Source organism: Bombyx mori, chromosome 17 (genome assembly GCF_030269925.1).
Source record: "Bombyx mori chromosome 17, ASM3026992v2".
NCBI classification, from domain to species: domain Eukaryota; kingdom Metazoa; phylum Arthropoda; class Insecta; order Lepidoptera; family Bombycidae; genus Bombyx; species Bombyx mori.
In genome coordinates this window covers 3,833,289-3,855,503 of record NC_085123.1, presented here as the reverse complement: position 1 = coordinate 3,855,503, position 22,215 = coordinate 3,833,289, and the positions used below count along the sequence as shown (strand labels likewise).

General features: G+C 38.2%; 1 protein-coding gene across 2 annotated transcripts; it reads left to right on the top strand.

The window, feature by feature from the left end:
• The first annotated feature begins 610 nt into the window (after positions 1-610).
• Positions 611-22,082, top strand: LOC110384726 (uncharacterized). 2 transcript variants are annotated; one of them, XM_062673298.1, is made up of 17 exons: positions 611-834; positions 911-1,031; positions 2,763-2,892; positions 3,042-3,353; positions 4,112-4,256; positions 4,524-4,659; positions 5,529-5,663; positions 6,302-6,402; positions 7,081-7,169; positions 8,937-9,061; positions 10,086-10,197; positions 11,708-11,854; positions 13,490-13,593; positions 13,928-14,032; positions 15,196-15,404; positions 15,868-15,998; positions 19,437-22,082. In XM_062673298.1, coding segments are annotated over exons 1-17 (2,610 nt in total). In that variant the 5' UTR covers positions 611-832; the 3' UTR covers positions 19,943-22,082. The 2 variants fall into 2 exon arrangements, with proteins under 2 accessions (XP_062529282.1, XP_062529281.1); XM_062673297.1 differs by having other exon boundaries at positions 7,066-7,169.
• The last annotated feature ends 133 nt before the right edge of the window (positions 22,083-22,215 follow it).

Below are 22,215 nucleotides of genomic sequence, written 5' to 3'. Positions count from 1 at the left end.
TTAATTTATAATGCTCTCGTACGCAGTACCTTAGAATATTGCTGCATTGTGTGGAATCGTTAATCCTTATGATGAGATATACAAAAAACGATTGGAAAATGTCCAGAAACGGTTTCTATGGAACTTTTCTTACAGCTAGAATCTGGGTTGGAAGTTACCCAGCTATGGAGACATACTTTGCTGCTTTAATCTAGACTCTCTTCTTAATCGGAGGATATTAATGGGTGGTATATGTCTATACAAACAAATCCATGGAATAACAGACACACCTAATCTCTTAATACAAATTAAAAAAAAAGGTCACTATGTTGGTGCAACTAAATAAAGAAATAAATTATTTAATTAAAACCCAGTGGTGCCAGCCTTAGCAAATTTCTCTATTGACGCCAGTTTCGTTCCCATTAACCCCAATTTCCGGTGAATAAGAATATCACCAATTTTTGCTTCTTTTGCTTAAACTAAAATTCTAATTGCTTAATTTTATATTGAATAACAAAGATACCCCCAAGACTCAGTCATTTTGTTTGATCCTGCTAAAGTTAATACTGCATTAAATAAATACCAATTGTTCATCAATTTGGGATTTATCCCTAATCACCCCGTTTTACCGATACCTACATTTAGCATGGTGTGATGAACTGTGATGGTATAGTTTTCAAAACTTTCAAAGTTTCAACACATAGCCGCCTTTGAACTTTTATTATCCAAGATTTGCTAGAAGTATTACATACATCATACATGATATGAAAATAATGCTGACTTATCATTAATTTTTAGCCGAATAACATTATATCGAGAAAGTTTTTTGTTACACCGCCAATAGACGACGAAGATGTGAGTATACATCCGAATGATTTTAATTTTAAATTTTATTGCCTTATATATTAAATTATTTTCTATTACACTTTAGGAGTTACGTTGATTTGGCTACGTTAACTATGCACCGTAGAAACGAATTAGAAGGTAGAATAAATATGTTCCTAGAAAAATGTGATCATGCAATCAACGATATAAAAAAAATGAAGACGAAGGTATGTTTATTTTAAATACTTCACTTAACGCTTGTTAAATTCAACAATCAATCAACAAATCAAAGTAGTATTTAGTACCGTTATAATATTTACTCATACAAGAGAATATTCCTTTTTTTTTTCAATTAATTTCTTTAAATAACTATTTTTAAGTGAGGAAAATATTCTTCCTCATGCTCATGTGTGAATCATTATCGCTCCTAGAAGTGAAGTCTATCTGGCTGGTCACTTTTCGTTTAAATTAAATATAGTAATTGTGAATGTGATTTTATTTGTTTATTAAACTTTCACATTTCATTAACTGCATACACATTGTCGGGTACACAGAAAAATTTTTTAGTATCTTTCAAACAAAAAAAAATATTGATTCTGTGGAATTGTTTTTTTCCACATTAACTTAAGATGAAGTTATGTTTTGAACAGCTTGTAAAGAAATAAATCAAGGGGGAGTAATAGAACTAATGTAAAATTTCCTCGATCTTGGACACTAACTATAAGGGTAATCCTAAAGAAAACTTTAAATAGCAATGACATTCATGAGGAAATTGTCGAGGACGACTATGAATTACTATTTTTTCCTATGAATTTTTTTAGACCAATCATAGCTTTTTTATTTCTTATGATTGCAAATGCTCTATGTAGAAATATTCCATTATTAATATTTTATTTGTAATTAAACAACTTATGTGAGCTCAAATAGAGATCATTTTTAAATTATAAAATGTTTGAAATTGGGAAAAATAAATGTCTGCAATCTAAAAAAAAGATGACCTTAAACAGCTATTTAAATTCTTCACAATTCTGATGTATCACAATAACAAGATGTAGGTAGGTTGATGGTAGGGTTAAAAACCTTACACCTTACTTGTTGTATGATCAAATATCTGAGAAAGTAATCTACACCTATAATCATATCATAATTTAAATTATTACACCCATTATTTTTCTTAAATGGGGGAAAACAGCCTTATTAGTAATTTTTGTTAATTAGCAATTTCTAATTTAGTTCCATTTCATCTATACTTTCAACAAACTCGAACTCATCACACTATGTGATACAATGTTCTGCTCTACATCACCTAAAATATACATCTACTGCTCCAAATTTACGCATACCAATTATACATATTATATACAAATGATTTGATGAAAACGCTCATAACCTACATATATTATAATTATTACACATAAAATTCAATTAACAATTTACAGATTAATATCAAATTAAAGCAATACTCAAACTGCTTAATAACCACAAACTGATCTATTATGTAAATTGTGAATATTATGTGTTGTATATCCAAAAACATCAATCTTACAAAACTTGAACTTTGAATTGAATAAAATACTTTTACAATCATCATCAATACAGACAGACATCATTACATTTGACACAGCAGATATTGACATAGCTAATTTGAAAAAATATACAGCTAGAAAAACACTAAAGCGTATATGAGATTGATATGGTACAAACGCAAAAACATCTGAGCAAGTAAGACTTTAATTTTGTGCTTATAATTCAAGTTTTCAACTAGGTGTATATTTTCAGTTAATATCAGTTTGCAAGGTAATATTTGGTGAGGAAGTCTGTGTGTTGAGATCTTCGTTAATAATGCGAACTCAATCAAATAATAATAAAAATTTAAAAGGACTGAACCCATAAATATGTATATATACCAATTAAATAAGTTTCGAAACCAAAGTAGTTTTTATTCTGATATATTTCAGGCTCAAGGATTTGTTCTACAACTCAACTGTGACCCGGCGGAGCTGAAGGAACGATTCTTGAAATCCATGAAACTACTTGACGAGTTTACATATCTCATAACAGACTTCAATCTAGCTACTGGCCAAATAGGTAATGTTTAACAATCTGATCAGAAATCAAATGCATGATATACATATATATATATGTATTTACGTTTGAAATTATATAAATCATTATTAATCTTTGTTTGATTAGCAGTTCATAACCAGAATATAATTTTAACTGTTTTTGTTATACAGAAGACTTAGGCAGCTCAGAATACACACCAGTGCCTGATACAACACCGAAGTTACTTCCAACACCTCAATTACCAACGCTTAACTTATTAGATGCATTAAGTGAACCAACTCCTTCTACGTCACAAGCTAGCATGAAAGTGACCCACACGAAAAAACCTAAAAGATTAAAAAGCATTAAAGACGATCAAACATTGATCACATTCTCGAGTTCATCTTGCTCATCGGAAAGTGTTCCTTTAGTGAAGACTGAGGTTGTAAGCAAGGAAGTGCAGTGTGAAATTGTTTATGAATTGGAAAAGTTAGACATTGAAGGTACATTATCACTAAGATAATCATTGTAACAATTTTTTTTACTTTACATTTGTTGTTTACATTTGTTGATAGTTATTTATTCATGAGTTTTCCCTATTCTAAATTGATCACTACCTTCATTAATCTACATTATGATGCAAGTTATAAAAATAGATCTAAATAAAAGATAGTGAGTTCAATTTAAATTTATAAAGTCTGTTTCTTCTCTTTCTCTTCTCTTTTATTTTGGATAAACTACTAACTTATTTATGCATTTGATCTGCTATAATTATGGGAGTGAGCGAAACCTGCTGCAGGCAAATCCGCAATTTGGTGGTGAGGAACTGATAGCAATGCCATCTACATATATCCAGTATTGATTCTGATAGGTTAGGCAGCGGCTTGGCTTTGCCCCTGGTATTGCTGAAGTCCATGGGCGACGGTAACCACTCACCATCAGGTGGGCCGTATGCTCGTCTGCCTACAAGGGCAATAAAAAAAAAAGGTAGTTCTACACACTGCTGATGGTAAGCCTAGGTACCACCCTGCCTATTTCAGCCGTAAAGCAGTAGTGCATTTCGGTTTGTAGGGTCGGGCAACTTTTGTACTATAAAACTGATACTTAAAATCATATCTCAAGGTGCGTGGCGGCTTTTATGTTGTTTATATCTATGGGCCCCAGCAACCACTTAACACCAGGTGGTATGCTCTTCTAACCATCTAATCAACGAGAAAAAAGACTGATCATGACAGAACCTTATTGCATGTTATGTTAACAGATAATCAATCACAAGTATCCCAAGAATCCTGCAAGTTGCCAGCTCAGTCGATGTTAGAAGTTGATAATACCTACTCTGGGACAATCATGCACGTAGATGGATCTTCTTTTTGGATTATAACCGAAGACACTGATATAGTTTACAGGTTAAGATTTTAAATATTTTACTTCCATACAATTCCCACATAGGTACTCATACTATTTTTAAGATATGATATAACGCACTAAATGAATTTTGTGACTAATCTTATTTTCTTGTTTGTAAAGTAATTGATTCTGGATTCCAATTATAGTCATTAGTATAAATAAAGAGTCGATTAAAGTTCCCAGCTATTAAAAGAAAAAAATCCCAAATTAATTCTAAAAATCAATAGATTTATATATTATAATGTTTTTATAATGTTTTTTTACAGATTAATGTTAGAAATGACAGAATATTATACTAAGAATTACAGGAAAATGAATCTAAAAGAAGTGAAAATATTAGCGTATTGTGCTGTGTACGATGGAGATTGTTATTATAGAGGGCTTTTTCTAAATTTGATTGAGGTAATTTTAAAAGGAAGTTATATAAAAATCTGTTGTGAGTATATAAAATTCAACCGAATCTTGTTTTACTGCAGGGAAAACCAATTCCGTTTAATTTCCTGTCCTGTTTCTGTTTAATATGGTTCCATTTAATGTGATAAAACAAATGTGATTCAAATAAATATGTTAATAGTTATATAAAAAAACCATATGGGAAAAATTTGAAAATTTCCTGTGCGCTCATTATTTCCATAGCTATTGATTATTTAAATTAAGATAAAACTGGGCCAAACCATTCTACAGGTTTTTTAATTAACACAAATTGAACGGAATTAAATTTCTGAAACATAAAAAACGTGCATACACATTTTATTTGAACTATGAAAAATCAGATTTATGTATTCAAAAACGATAATATCAAAACATTGACCAATATGGATACTAGACCACAAAATCATAGCAATACATAGAAAAAATAAAAAAGATTGTGTGGTTTTATGAAACCACAGTAAAAGTGAATTTTTTTTTAAATTATAGACATTTAACTCTGACAAACAATATTTATATTAAAAACTGACAAAAACAAAAACAAAATAGCGTGGAGCACTGGCACAAATGAGTAATAGTTTATACACTACATGGTCAGCTGCTGCGAACTATAGGCGCCGCCATATTGGCCTTGGCTGCTCTGACGAGCGTCTTTCACTTTATCCCTACTCCGCGGCCGACCGTCACGCGACATGCAACACACAAACGAAAAAGTTTGAGACGATGTAATAAAAGCTTATTAACCAAAAAACAAACTTCCATTTGCAAAACTTCAATAGAGTAGTAGTAGTAGAGTAGCAATAGAGATCTGTAAAATGTATTTCATATAATTCCCCTTCCAGGACGGTACGAACACTGCAGAGGTGTACATAGTGGACACGGGAGAGACGCGGTGCTTCCACATAGATAGTCTTCAGCCACTGGTATTGCAGTTCTGTGATTCGCCTCCGTATGCACGGTGCTGTCATTTAGCTGGGGTAAATATTCATGGCTTATACACTACACGGCATGGTGGCCGTCTTCTGAGTCGGTCTCTTCATTGTTGAAGGTCATGTCTAATTTGAATGTGGACCACTCGATGCACAATGCTTCCCCACGTCTTCCTCGGCGGTCTTTATAGCCTCGGTTATTATAATTTAAATTTTGCGGATTTGTCTTTTATTACGCGATGTTATTCCTTCACCGGAAGTCAATCGTGAGCATTTGTCAAGTATGTATTTCATTAGAAAAATTGGTACCCGCCTGCGGGATTCGAACACCGTTGCATCGCTAGATATGAATGCACCGGACGTCTTATCCTTTAGGACTTCCTGATTCTTCATATTATTATTGTATGCCCCGGTGGTAGAGCAGGTTGCGGCACACGGATTGTTATTACCATCCTGCCTAAATCTGTATTAAACCAGTTCTGTGAACTAGAGTGAACCGGCTTGAATCGATGTGAGTGACGGCATTCGCCTTTTGATCTCTATGGACACTTATAAACACCTAATACCAGATAGGATGTGACAGCTTCTCTGTATGCTGTTAAAAAATAATAATATTACATTGCCTTCAAATTGTGGTTTAATGTTGTACGTAATACGATTTTGTTAATTTTTTTCATTCATTACAGGTGGATCCAATTAACTATAACGATATGCATCTCGTCGAGAAACTTGAAGAGTGCATGAGAAATTACATAGGAACATTATGTAAAATTGAAATTGATGACAAGTTAGTAGTTATAATATATTTTAATGTAGGTACTACTGTATCGGCGGATAGCTTTGCTAAATTTAGACGTTTCCAATTATCTCAAATCTCGAAATCCATAAACTAATTTGAATAAATTAAAAAGTCTATGTAAGCTCGTATCTGACTGCATCAGTGGCTAAGAGCATAGTACAAACATTATTACATTCAATCAATTTAAAGGAAGTAAAGAAAAAAAAAAAAAAAATACGTTAGTTCGCTGCTGTAACCAAGGATTATATGGTGAGACATCTATACATATAAATAAAATTGGAGTGTCTGTTTGTAATATTGAAATAACCGCTTTTTACTACATGCATATGAATATACAGTAAAATATATTAATTAACTAGCTGACCCGGCAGACTTCGTAGTGCCTCAATCGATAAATAAAAGACCTTAGCTTTTGTATAAAATAAACTTAAAACAAACAAAAGGAATCCGTCCGACGGGGGGACATCAAAGGAAAAACAAAATTATTATTTTTATTTAATTCCGAGCATTTACAAATTTATCTACCTTTTAAACCTTCTCTGGACTTTCACAAATAATTCAAGATCAAAATTATCCAAATCGGTCCAGCCGTTCTCGAGTTTTAGCGAAACTAACGAACAGCAATTCATTTTTATATATATAGATAGATAGTCATTCTGTTCACAGCTCGTCGGAGTCGCTCGGCGTGTACGTCATACTGCCGGACAACCAGACACTCAACCAAATAATCGTACAACAGGAATTTGCTAACGCCAGTAAATATTGTTTTTTAAAATATATTTAGTAAATGCTTAGAAACTTCTAGAGACAATTATATCAGTTTGCCTTATTCAAAATTGATTGATGTTGCCGGGTGACGATTGAGTTGTGAATGTTTCATGTGGATAATTTTTGACAAGAACTTTCGTGGACATAACTATGGAGGGTCTAAAGTAAGTAGTACCATCTTGTATAGGGGATAAGTTGAGAAAGTGTCCCCCTGTAAAATCAAGTTATTGTTGGAAGACTCACTGAAATAGCACTAGTGTAAGAAGTAGAAATTATATGAATATAGCAGTTTTAAACAGTGTAGTGTGCTGGATTTAAGTGAAGTGTGGTAGTTTATGATTCTGTTTTTTTTAATCTTTCCACTTGCTACTGTGGCGCCACCTTCATTGGTTCCTTTTCGGTGAAAACTTTTTAGTACACTGTGATTGTATGCTGTGGCGCCACCTTGCTTGGTTCCCTTTTAGTGGATACTTTTTAATACACTGTGATGGTACTCCTTATTTCTACCCTTGATAGACGAAACGAAGGCGCCTTTCGAGTCTTCGTGCTGGTAGCCTATAAATAAATTGACGTTAACTTTCATGATATTCAAAATTATCGCGAGATTTACAGCTCAAAACGCGAGAATGAGAGACTATAGCAATATACGTAGGTAGGTATCACCGCCCTGCCTATTTTTGCTGTGAAGCAGTCATCTATTTCAATTTAAAGGGTGTGGCAGCCTTTGTTCATTATTGGTATCTATGAGCTTTGATAACCACTTCACACCATGCGTCCGAACTCTTCCACTCATCTGGGCAATAAAAAAGAACATCCCACCGCCGACCTCTCACAGACGCCGCCACACTCCTCACCTGCGATGCAGTAGGCAGATAAAATATAATCGGTTAATAATAATAAGTAGTCTCCTGTGAGAAATTGGGGGGTGGAGGACCTCGGTCCTTTTCTTCTCCCCTTCTTCCTCTCAGGAGGCGCCGGAGTCGACATAATCCGGTCCGTTAGTTACTCCCCTCGACCGGGTATTAGACATGTGTAAGTAATGCGAGTGATATTACTCCGGTAATATTACTCTACGATGTAATGCAACATCACACTATCACCCAACATGTTTCTTTCTTTGTCGTGTAATGTTGCTTAATACACGAACGGAACCGAGCGAGCGAGACAGACCGATCGACGCTGCAACGCGAGGGCTTGACGTGGTGCTACAGCACTACGCAAAATAAATGAGCAAGCGACACGGAATTATTCCTAGTGATTTTGAATCGTATGCCCTGGCCGCTAGGTACATTTTTATACCTATGGTACGTCTGAATTTTAGACCGCGCCGTAACAATGCGTCTACTGCTCTCGTATATTGACATTATCGTCCAGCTCAATTTGCAGTCTAAGTCGCCATATGAAATCCCACAATAAATTATATTAAGTAAAAAATAAAATTATTATATTATTAAGTAAGTCAATCTCTGTCAAGTAATATAACAGTGTATTCCAATATTAAGTATGAACACATCACTTAGGTAATGATTCGGGTGTATAGATACAATGTATTCGTCACAGTATCTATTGAACGCACCGAGTAATGTTAAGAGTGATGTGTAATGTTTTCGAGTAATATCACCTGTCTGTAAAAGTGATGTCATATCACATTACATTGGGAAGTGATGTTTTGCGCAAGTCTACTGGGTATCCGTAAATGGATAGAAAGGCAGCAAAAATTTGAAATGCTAATTTAAAACTTTTTATTTGATCAGTCAACAGGCCAGTTTCTCCCGCGAAGCAAGCGCCCGCGGTCCACTGCCCGCCCGAGCTGGTGAACGACAGTTCCTTAGACATCACGCACTGTCCTGAATATGAGGACCCCGTTGAAGCAGTCACGGTACGATTATCTATATTTTAATGCGTGAAGCAAAAAAATTGTATCCCTTTTTACGAAAATTGCGCGGACGGAGGAGTATGAAATTTTCCACACTTATAGAGAATATAGAGAAGAAGTGCACAATGCTAATACTTTTTTTAAAATAATGCATAAAAGATACATTAAATCAAAAAAAGAAAACATTACACACACTACATACCATGTATTTGACGCACACACGCATGCATACTATTTATTGTCAAACTTTTGTTCTTGACGTCTGTTGTCAAATTGAGAATAGATTAAATATTGTTTGTCTTTGTTAATATTTTTTATAATGTACTATAAAATACAATCATAATAGTGTACAGACCTACAATTCCAATTAATTATAGTCGAATTTCGACTACTTCCCGCAGTAGTATTAGTACCTCTAGTACCTCTAGTATTATTTAATCTGCGTTACAGTGTGTCGCCTATAGATATAATAACAAAAAAAAGTACTTAATTCAAATATTTCAAATTAAATTGAATATATAGTAACATAGGATTCTGAACTATGTGTACGGAAGCTGAAGTTTGCGTTTTTTTCCTATATATACTGAAGACTTTGATAAGCTATATCAGCGTTACTCTAGCGTGTAGGTGAGCTCACGGGGCTCAAACCTGACGACGTTGCTAACACGAACCCTAGCAAGAAGCTTCGCAGAATCTACCACCGGATCGGAAACGCGATCCACTGAAAAGATCCGGCCAGAACTCAGTGGGCTGTGTCTGTGGGTTAATTTCATTGGCGAGCCCTTCGTCGCAAGCGACGGTTTCGACGAGAACGATGACTGGTGTCAGCCGCTTGCCTATAGATGCAATAACAAAAAAAATGTACTTACCTAATTCAAATAAGTATCTGAAATTAAACTTAATATATAGAAAAATACGAAATCTAAACTATGTATACGGAAGTTGACGTTCAGGTACTACTATATAGGGGCCGCAATATATATATCTTTAAATAGTGTGTCATAGGTTTTTTTTTGTTTCGTGCCAGGGTTATCACAATCGCGACGAAGCGGACATATGCAAACACTACAAAGGCGGTCCGAGCGCGACCTGCTTCAAAGGAGCGAAATGCAAAAAGAAACACATCGTCAAACATCCAGGTACGTTCCCGGAACCAGTTTATTTTATGGCTACGTGGAATACGTATTAAATGAATGCAAACAGCGCAGGACCGATCTTTGTGGCGAGGATTGGGGGAACCCTATGCCCAGCAGTGGACGTCTGTGGGCTGATACAGAGAGAGCTCAACGTGTTCATTGCTCTCGTCCATCCATTCGACTTTATCAGGTAATAAAAGGTATGTGGGAGGCTTAAACGACGGAGGGAAGATCTTCCACCGAGCGGGTGATATTGCTCGGTGGACCGACGGTCCGAATATTGTTCGGAACTTGTATATTATATGCAAGCCTATCTTGATAATGTCGTAAGCGAGATTCATGCATCTCTCAAATATCTTGCGTTGTATGATGGCTACCGGTCACAGGTATAAATGTAGATTAAATATTATATTTATATTTTTGATATTTGATATATATATATATATAACGAATCACGCACTGTCATTATTCCCTAAATTAGGATTCCTTGTGTTATGGGTACCAGAAACTGACAAAAATACACTTGTATATGTTTTACATAGATAATAAATATCCTTTTTTATTTTATTGCTTAGATGGGTGGACGAGCTCACAGCCCACCTGATGTTAAGTGGTTACTGGAGCCCATGGGCATCTACAACGTAAATGCGCCACCCACCTTGAGATATAAGTTCTAAGATCTCAGTATAGTTACAACGGCTGCCCCACCCTTCAAACCGAAACGCATTACTGCTTCACGGCAGAAATAGGCAGGACGGTGGTACCTAACCGCGCGGACTCACAAGAGGTCCTACCACCAGTAAATAATCCTGACGAGCCAATCAAACATGTTCATCACACGAATGTTGATCCGGTGTGGAGTCGCACCTACGACCCTCGGAGCAAGACTGAGGGGCGTTATCTGTTGCGCTACCCAGTCAGTGTTAATTTTACGATACCGACAAGATGTTTCGTAGATGAAAAACGAGTTTGTCAAATGAAAATTGTGTAGTGAAGATACGTAATAATTTGTGGTAGATAAAGTAATTTGTTAACAACACAGTATCTTACGGCCAACGAGGGAACTGGAACTAATAGAACTAGTAAACTAATAATATAATTATATATATTTACTAACGATCGCGCCACGTTAACTGGTCCCGTGCTAAGTTCGTAAAGAACTTGTGTTACAGGTACCAGGTAACGGAAATAAATGTAACATTTTTATTATACACATACATATATATAATATACATCCATAATCCTTGAAAATACATTTTATATTTATCATACAAACATCTTCCCTTGGCGGAATTCGAACCCGCGACCCTTTTGTGTAGTGACCGTTTTGATGATTGATGATACGCTCCACTCTCAATACTTCAGTCCACGTTGCTATCCACACAGTTGAGGGTAGGCAGGAATGGCGCAGGATAATTCAGGAGGAAGTTGTTTGAGAAGGCCACGACCTTCAGCCTTGAGGATTATCGACGCAAGAAGGAGGAGGCTTGACGATGACCAAATTTTCTTCCAGACGGTTGGACGCTCGACCGTGTGGAGGTGGTCGGTAAATGCAAGTCAATCCCTCTACCGGAGCCCGGCACCTGGCACAAGGTCCTGGTCACGTGCGTCTGTCACTACGACCGGGTCTACTTTCAGATCATCGATAACAAGGAACCGGGTAAGTTTTTTTAAAATCTATACTTCTATACTACAGTGTGCGTGGAAGCGCTAGTCACCTCCTGAGGTATGTGGCGGGCTGAGACTGGGAAGGGCGTGATTGACAAGAAGCACACGATATTATATTTAAGTGCAGATAAATCTCAGGATAACATTTTAGAATTAATGTAATGGGTACCAATTGTAATATTGTATTTTTCTATTTCCTGGTTAATAAACAAAAAATGCATATTCAAAAGTGTTTATTATATTTTATTATTTACGATACAAAACAATTTTAAAACCATATTAATATTTCGTTATAAGTGAATAAAAAAACAGTATTTATTTATCAATTTTGATTTTTTTATCAAAAAAAACTGATGAATTTTGTAACACCCCCGTGTCCAAATCATCAATGTGGATTCTCTTTTTTATTTCTTTAGGTTTTCGTGGAGAGCTAAATTTTGGTTTTTCCAACAATTCCCTACAATTCTCATTACGCTCTGAGAAAAAAACTTTTTTTTATTATTTTTTTATTGCTTAGATGTGTGGACGAGCTCACAGCCCATCTGGTGTTAAGTGGTTACTGGAGCCCATAGACATCTACAACGTAAATGCGCCACACACCTTGAGATACAGTTCTAAGGTCTCAGTATAGTCACAACGGCTGCCCCACCCTTCAAACCGAAACGCATTACTGCTTCACGGCAGAAATAGGCGGGGCGGTGGTACCTACCCGTGCGGACTCACAATAGGTCCTACCACCAGTGATTACGCAAAGGTTTGATTTTTATTGCACGATGTTATTCCTTCACCGTGGAAGTCAATCGTGAACATTTGTTGAGTATGTATTTCATTAGAAAAATTGGTAACCTTCTTAACCGCTTGCGAGATTCGAACACCGGTACATCGCTCGATACGAATGCACCGGACGTCTTATCCTTTAGGCCACGACGATTTCAATATATAAGCAAATTGCTTCCACTACATCCATTCTCAATCAATGTTGATGCCAGACTCTCGCGCGTACATATTCTGTCATGTGAACGCTTCCATTGCGCGGTACCGCGCGATCATATAAACTTAGCCTAAATGCCGCCACCCAATTTGAGATATGAGTTCTAAGGTCTCATTATAGTTACAACGGCTGCCCCATCCCTTAAATTGAAACGCATTACTGCTTCACGGCAGAAATAGGCAGGGTGGTGGTACCTACCCGTGCGAATTCACAAGACGTCCTACCACCAGTAAAAATTATTTCCATGATAATTTTACCCGATCTTCTCTTATACTCCCAAACATTACTTTTTACTGGTGGTATTTATGTTGTAGATGTCGATGGGCTCCAGTAACTACTTAACACCAGATGGGCCGTAAGCTCGTCTACAAATAAAACTAGCAGTGTATAGTTTCAACATGGAAATTCGTAAAATTTATAGAACATACCCCCCGAGACTGTACCGTGAATTTGGTTAATAATTTCATTTCCATTAAGAAGTCTTCCAGTTTCACCAGGACAGGTGGGCGAGCAAAGGCTCAGCCAGGATGGGTGGGATTTGCTAATAGCTGCCCGAGCGCCTCCGAAGAACTACCTAACAACTCAAGAGCAACTGCTTCGCGAATGAGTAATGGGATATATTTGATTTGTTTACAGAGCAGATACCTGATTTCGGTGTGGTGCTGCCCCCCGCGACGCTGGAGAGCCTCGTGCGTGACATGAATAGCCCCGCCGCGCGCATCACATATAAACCTTTGAAGGTATACTTTGAACGGTTTTATTTTTTGCGTTTTACTCCTTGAGACTCGAAGTGAATGTTTCAAGAGGTTTTAACGGGAACGCTCAAGTGCTGATTGGTGTCAGCCTAGATTTTTTTTCTTACCTAAGCTGATAACCTTGAGAGGCTATTTCAGCATAACCTTAACTAGTAGGTGAACTCACGGGGCTCAAACCTGACGACGTTGCTAACCCGAACCCTAGCAAGAGCCGTGCTTCCCAGAATCTACCACCGGATCGAAAACGTGACTCACTGATTAGATGCGGCGAGAAACTCAGTGGGCTGGGTACGTTAACAAATCGAATGTTGTTCTATAGCTAACCCCTGCTCCGGGAGAGATGGTGGCTGCATTGTACCCGCTGGACGACAACTGGTATCGAGCCAGAGTGCTCTCACTCACCCGACCCGACCAGAGCGTGGAGGTATGTTTTTTTTTTTAATTACCCTTGTAGGCAGACGAGCATACGGCCCACCTGATGGTGAGTGGTCACCGTCGCCCATGGACTTCAGCAATGCCAGGGGCAGAACCAAGCCGCTGCCTACCGTTGAGTACTCTCCACAAGCCTCGTTTGAAGACATCTCATAGCGCTGTTTCATTTATAAACTGTTATCCTGAAGTGGCCGGTTATATTATGCCTTCAGCCATTGGTCCCTCAGTAGTCGTAATTCGACTATAATTAATTATAATTATAAGTTTGTACACTATTATGATTCTATTGTCAAAGACTTCTATAATCACAGAATTCGCCAAGACTACACTTTAGACAAAATATATTAATAAATAGAAACAATATTTAGTCTATTCTCAATTTGACCACAGACTTTACGCAATAAGAAAAGCTTGACAATAAACAAATAGTATGCGTGCGTGTGTGTGTCAAATACATGGTAGTGTGTGTAATGTTTTTATTTTTATTGATTTAATGTATTTTTATGCATAATTTAAAAAAATATTAACATTCTGCATTCCTTCTCTATATTCTTCATAAATTTGGCTAATTTTATACTCCTCCGTCTGCGCAATTTTCATAAAATGGAGTACAAAGTTTTTGCTCACGTATTAATATATAGATTACTCCAAACAGATCTGACGTGAAACAATGCACGGAGGATACACAATGACGACTTTTATTACTTGTATTGGTTAGGTCAATTTTATAAAAGCGCAATATTTGAAAATAATAACACGCACTTATAAAAAAGTAACTAACTAACAATAATAATTATCGTCACTGGCCAGTACAATCGTCAGGCGATATGACGTAGGCGTCGTACGATGTGGAACTCATTTCTAGAACTTTATTTAATTTGTAGTCTCCTTGTTATTGAGGAATTTAAACAACAACATTAGTACATTACTGTTCAATCCATTTGTCTAAAATTTGATATAGAATAGTTTTCATGGTTACACGGTTACATAGTCTTCATGGTAGCGGCATATCTCAAGGTAGGTAGCGCATTTACGTCGTAGATGTCTATGGGCTCCAGTAACCACTTAACACCAGGTGGGCTATGAGCTCGTCCACCCATCTAAGCAATAAAAAAAAACCTATTTTCTAACGAGTTGCTTAATGTATGATCGCAGGTGATGTACGTAGACTACGGCACCGTTCTGTGGGTGAAGGAGGACCAGATCCGCCACCTGGAGGCCCGGTACACGTTCCTGCCGATGCAGGCGGTGCGGTGCGTGCTGGCGGGCGTGACGTGCCCGTCGCACGACTCGCAGCACTGGGCCGCCGCCAAGCGGGTGCTCGGCGAACTAACCCAGGACAAGCTGCTCGACGCCCATATCATGTTAGTGCATCTATACTAATATATAATAAATCTGCAGTGATTTTTACGGATGTTCCGTTATAACTACTGAACCGTGTATCCGATTGACTTGAAACTTGGTATCCATGTAGAAAATACATGTACTTAATTGATAGGCTAATAATTATATGAGTATTGGACTCCCTACACCAGTTTCCGGGGGCGTTAATGATGAGAATCTTTATGGGGGTGAGAAATAATAATGTTAATTTTAAAGGCCCAGCGAAGCGGACGGGTACAGCTAGTATTTTATAAATTTGTAAAATCTAGTCGGAGACTGTGAGAATGAGAATTTGTGACTTTGAATACAATCCCGTTGCCCGAAACCCCTTAGAAAAAATTCAACCTACAAATTATCCATCGCCCCCATGATTGTAGTGAGCAAAACCGGTAATGTGCAATAAAAAAAAATGTAAAAAAAAAATATATGTATTATATTCCACAGATCTCGGGACTACGACGAAGTAGCAGTCGAATTGTTCAACAGCGACGGCTACAGCATCGCGGAGCAACTTGCAGCTCGAGACATGGTCGACCTGGTAGAATACTCTGTGGTCGACGACACGAAAACGCAATGTAAGGTTGTCGCACCTTGACCTTTATGTACTGTGGCGTCTGTAGTCGTTAGACCTCGATATTTTTATACAGATAATGACATACATGATTCAAACCTGACTCATAGTAAGGTAGCTTAGAACTATTTTTAATCTAGATTTTTTTTAGTATTAATGCCTAGGAAATATATTAAGGCTTTTGTAATTAGTTCAATTCAGTCAAACTTTGAGCGTCAAAAACGGATGGTGCACACCCATGTTTAGATTATCAATAAGAATGTATTGTTTTTTTAGTTTATTTTCTTCATAACCTATAAAGTTTTTAATCTTGTTTTAATGATTCATTTGAAATAAGATGCGGGTTATATTGCAATGTCTAGACAGAACTCTGCAATAGGCTAGAATGTGTATATTTTTTAATTTTCTAGTTGCATTTCGGATTCAAATAAAAATCCTATTGTATTGTAATAAAATGATAAAATATGTTTTTAATAATAGTATGAATACAATCGCGTATACGTAATTTAATATTGTATGTGCAAATTAGGAATACGATGTCTCAAATTGCACCAGATTAAGCTTGAAAAATTGGTCGAATTGGGTAATTGGTGGCGGTAGGGCTTATTGTGTGCCCGCGCGGGTAGGTATAATAGCCGGCAAACTTCTTGAGCATTTGTTGACGTAGTGGGGGTAAGTTTGCGCATGGTACACTCACGCGCAAAAACATTATTTACTGTGCGTCATAATGCAATTAAATTATTAAAATCAACATATGTATTTATTTATATATTTATGAGAACATCAACAAAAAATATAGGTTAATAATGTAATAATTTAATCTTGGGGTAAAATAAATATTCCTTCTATTAAGTCAAAACTAGAGCTGTTGCCAGGCCTTGGTTAAGTTGAAGCGAAGCTGGTATTTGTATTTTTTTTTTCGTTATCATAATCTTGACCATCATCATCACTGTTTTTATCACCCGAGTTGCTATCATCGTGATGAGTCGACATAGGGATCATCGGTGTAGTTTACAACTCGGTCGGTTCGGTCTACTTTTTTGTCTATAATTAATTATTTTTTGAAGATATTCGATTCGTAGTAATCGAATGTAACTTTTTTCAATTACCACTTCCGATTATTTTCTGTTTTTTTCCATCTGAAGCCTAGCTCTTTCATAATTCGTCGTAAACTTCATACCGAGCCATTAAAATTTATATCTTCTTTAATTTTTCGAAGCCTTTCTACGGTACGGAGTTTCGCTGCTTGTTATGTAGTTATTATGATTACATCTTTTTATTACAGATTTTTTTTGAATTGAATTGAATTGTCGCGGCATAGTGTATTTTTATAAAAAATCAACAAACACTCAACAAATAGCAATGGCAACAAAGTCAACCAACAATTATAACAAATAACTTAACGATTAATAACGATAGATTTTTCACTGTACGCAAGCGTACTTTTGGGAGCAAGCGGAACGAGGGCGCGGTGCGGGGCGCAAGGTTCGACTGATCTACCAATAACGCGCTCGATACGATTTCCCCTGCCGTCGCGCCTCACCCTCACCACCAAAGTGATCTAAAATTCGGTTCTGCGCAGTCAAGGTCATTTGCTCAAGAAGTTTGCCGGTTACTATACCACTATCCTGTTTCTAACGTGAAGCAGTCGTGGCTTAAATAATGAGACACTCGTTGCACAATCTATTGGAAAATTCGACCTCATGTCTCAAACCCCCCGTCCCTGCCTCAAAGGTCCGCTCAACTTCAGATAGATTGTGAACTTTGTCTTAATAGTGATTATGCAAACGATAGTTCGTGACAATGTAAGAGCTCTGGAAAGAGACCGCTCAGAGACTACAGCTTTCCGTCTCTTTCATTTACTGACATGTGACGTTTCCAAATGTCACGAAATGTGTAATATATTCATTACCCACGATTATGTATTTAGTAATAAATTACACGATTGTCCAATTCTATAATGAAACATTTTTACATGGTAAAGTATAAAATTATCAAACGCGGTGCATTTCGACATAATGAATTACAGTTCAAAATATCTTAGCGATTCTGAATTATTAATTTGCAATATATTCAAGATCAACAAAATATGTACCTGACGAATATAAAATTAAGAAGTTGTAATAGCAACATAAAAATGCTTTTAATAAAATATTAGTTTGAAAATGTTTGAAAAGAAATTGCAATATATTTAAAAAAAAATATCGACGGGTGGATAGGCTATTTGGTTTTAGCGACATTTTTGCAACTTTACAGGAGATCCATTTAAAGTTTAAAATTTGAAATATCTCACAATAAACTTAATTCAGCTATTTGAAAAGAGTAAACTTAATTGAGAATCAATCAAAGACATCGAACTGTTGATGCTAATACCAAATAAAACCTTTGATTACAAGACAAATGTCGCGTATTAATTAAGCGAAATGTCGCTCTCCGAAACCAATCTGTGGGTTTTGAGTTTTTTTGCCACGGCAACACTGGACGCCGATTGACGCGGGCATTTGTCACATCTCAGTTAGCAAGATAGATTCGCGGGTCGACCGCGCCGCTACGCCGATCTCATCAGCACCTACTCTCCCTACCACATCCTCACCCTGAAACCTACTATTCTAAGGCGCGATACTACGAGGTCATCGGTTCGTGGTGAGTGATAAGCTAATAATATATTAAGAAAATACATTACAGCACCGCGCGATCGCGGCACGTGTTTGACAGGCCCCTCGTGCTGGTCTCCGGAGCTCACCAAGGGGGCTGGATTCGGATCGAACAATCGCTTCAACCAAATTGCCTTTCACCCCTCAATATTAAGATTGTGTAATCTTGATAGGGCGTCTCAGCTGCGTGACCGGTTGGGGGCGGTGTACGGCTATCTGACATTGTTGCGATGGGGTCCGAAGTGGAGAATGAAGTGATTCATGCCATCGGCCTTGACGTGGACCAGTGTCAGGAGTACGCTGACTCCATTCTTCTGTGGGTGGCCGATATTAAGAAGCAGTCGTCTTCGGGTGGTGATGGAGGTTCGGGATCTTTGTCAGGGGTCATATCACGTCCCCCCTCCATCGACCTGTTGATCTTGAACGAGTGGGTCGGCTTTATAAATTTATTTGACAGCCTGGTCCACGATCGGTCGGACCTGACTGCCTCTTACAATATGGCTCACCTTCAGAGGGCTCTGCGGGGTGAACCTAGAGAATTGGTGGCACACTTGCCTATCACCAATGTAGCTATGCACTCACACGCCAGATCTTATTCGACCGATACCAAAATAATCGACGGATTGTAGACGCTCAGCTGGCCAGGCTGTTTACAATACCCAAGCTATCTCGGGCTTCCAATATTAGAACCGAGGTTTTGAATCCCGTTACGGTGGCCACTAAGGCCTTGGGCAACTTGGGTCTACCGGTAGACTAATGCTCATACCTGCTATTCTACATTGTTGCAGGCAGGCTGCCGGTGAAGGCGCTCGCCCGGCTCGCGCAGCAAAGCCGTACAGGTAGAAACGATCTACCTACCCTGGCCAATCTGTTGTCGTTCCTGGAGGCCGAGAGCCGTGGGTACAAAAATATGCCGTCGCCCTCCTCTGGGTCGCGTAGACCGGGTTCAGGCCACGCCCTTTCGAGTACTCAGAGGGGAGGGGGGAAGGGCAAGAAAGGACGATCTCGCCGTCTGTCCGCGCTCATGGCAGTGGCGGAAAGCCCGCAGTGTAGCTTCTGCCATGAAAGCGGGCATGACGTATCATCGTGTCCAAAGTTCCGGTCGACGCGCATCAAGGGCAGACGCAACATCGTTGCCCAGCGACGATGGTGTTTTTTTTGTTTCGGGCCGCACACGGCAAGCGTCTGCACACACCAGCAGCTGTGCCCGAACTGCAACGGTCGGCACCATGCCCTGTTGTGCCTGGAAAATTCGGTCATACGGGCGCAGCCAGCCAGCCTCGCCGACCGGTGAGGGTACCGATCGTGACTCTCGCCAATGTAGAGGCCTGGGTGGTCGGGAGGTGGTTTCGGTGGAGCCAGACTTCGGCCGGCCGGCCGAACCAGGGTCGCCAGCCGGGACTTCAATGGGAGGATCTAGCACTTGAAGCATCGGGGAGAGGCGCCTGGAGAGTGGTGCTGCGGGCCGGTACTAGCCAGGTTTTGGATTCGGATGGCAACACTGTGCTGGCTCGAGCTCTGTTATTATATTCCGGTGCGCAGGGCAGTATTGTCGAGCGATCTTGCAGTACGGTTGGGCAATCCTATTTACAATTATTCTCATTTTATTCGTAGGGTGGGCAATGTTAAAATTTCGGACGTTACCGGTCAGTCTTTGTTTATTTTCTCACCGAATCCTAACCCTCGCTTACGGTTTAATGTCTCGGCTTTGGTGATGCCTGAGGTCGTCACCCTCCGGTAAAGTTGAGGGGCTAGCGGACCCCAAGTTTGACACATCGGGGCCAGTAGATATTCTACTTGGGGCAAATGGGCAGCTCGAGGAAGGCAGCGGGGACTCGACACTTCTCAATAGAGCGACGCATGAAGCATGACTCGGTATTCCGGCAGAAGTATGTGGAGTCTATGCGGCAGTATGAATCCTTAGGTCACATGTCTGTTTCTAAGGTAGACTGGAGTGCTACGGAGCACTGTTTCCTCCCGCACCATGCTGTTTTGAGAACTCCTAACAGTAAAATTAGGGTTATGTTTTACGGTTCGGCCGCGACCTCCGGCGTCTCGTGGGCCTGTCGTACACGGCACTGCGATCGCACGGTCCTTCGTGCTGGTTTCCGGAGCCCTAGGCTCACCGAGGGGGCTGGATTCGGATCGAACAGTCGCTTCAACCAAATAGCCTTTCACTCCTCGATATTAAGTTTTTTTTTTTCTTTTACTTTTTTTTTATTTCCCTTGTAGGCAGACGAGCATACGGCCCACCTGATGGTGCGTGGTTACCGTCGCCCATGGACTTTAGCAATGCCAGGGGCAGAGCCAAGCCGCTGCCTACCGAACTTAATCTCTGCTGTTTATCAATGTATAAACCATATAAATAGAATGTTACACATTAAAGCCATGAATAATGCTGTAGTCTTACTTAATATAATTAAGAAGACTTGCAAGCGCATTTATGTATCTAAAATCGGAAGTTTTCTTATAATTTCAATAGCTCTCAGAATTTTCTCGTTTTACATCGGAAAGGATGAAAGTGATATTTTTTACAAATTGAACAAGTGTACATAGACTGATATATAATTGACATATTAATATTGTTTCATGAACACCATATCGTTATATAGTTTAATATGTTATGTAATATTAAATAAAATAACTATCATACAAGAGTATAAGGGGACAGTTTGATCCATATTCGATCCAGACATTTGCATCGTGTAGATCTAGTCTTCGTAACTTCAAAAAGTAGAAAATTACTAATTTCCTTTTAACTGGTAGATACAATGCCTAATCTGTACTATGCTGGTCTGGAAAGAGTACTCTTCGGGGTGGTTTCATAGCACCATGACTGTCTTTCTTCATCATGAAGAGTCATGTGCTGCGAATAGCGGTTTGCTTGTGTCCCCAATATAATGTCTATGGGCGATGACGGTAACCATTCACTACTGGGTGAGCGATATGCTCATCAGCTTTTCGTGAGGAAAAAAAATACCTCAATTGAAGATGGTAACTTTGAGACTGTACTGCTAGTTCAGTCTCCTAATTGAAGCCAGTTCTCGCTAATCGCTAAAGCCAGTGTGACAGATGTCACTTTTCATGACAATGAAGAAAGTTAAAATAGTGTTTTTTCTATCTACCTCACATAGCTCTTTCTCTAGTTATCAGTCATTTTGATATTAAAAAAGTCAATTCAAAGGCTGAAATAGACGTTGTTGTAACTATGAAAAAAGTTGTAATGTTGTTATTGAGATTTAGAATTTTAAGTATGTACAATAATAATATTAGGTATAATGAAACCAAATAATTGTAATAAATTTAAATATAAGGAGAATATTCGCCGTCAGTATGCAACGCACACTGACTTTGTGAATAATAAATACAAAAAAATATTTTTATACTGAAGTCATGTTTTGTATTTTGTTATCAAATAAAAAGATATAAATCTGTTTTTTTTTTTGACAATAAAACCACAAAGAGTTATAATATCGTTTGTGAAACTGATGAAAAGAAAATTGAATCTAGTTACTATAAATTTCATTAAATTGACAAATATTTATTATGTGAATCAATTAGTAAGCT

Bases quoted from the DNA above. Each gene is read 5' to 3' on its own strand.
- LOC110384726 (XM_062673297.1), top strand. The intron at 1,032-2,762 runs GTATGTTTATTT...GATATATTTCAG, and splicing joins TAAAAAAAATGAAGACGAAG to GCTCAAGGATTTGTTCTACA. The intron at 15,405-15,867 runs GTTAGTGCATCT...TATATTCCACAG, and splicing joins CTGCTCGACGCCCATATCAT to ATCTCGGGACTACGACGAAG.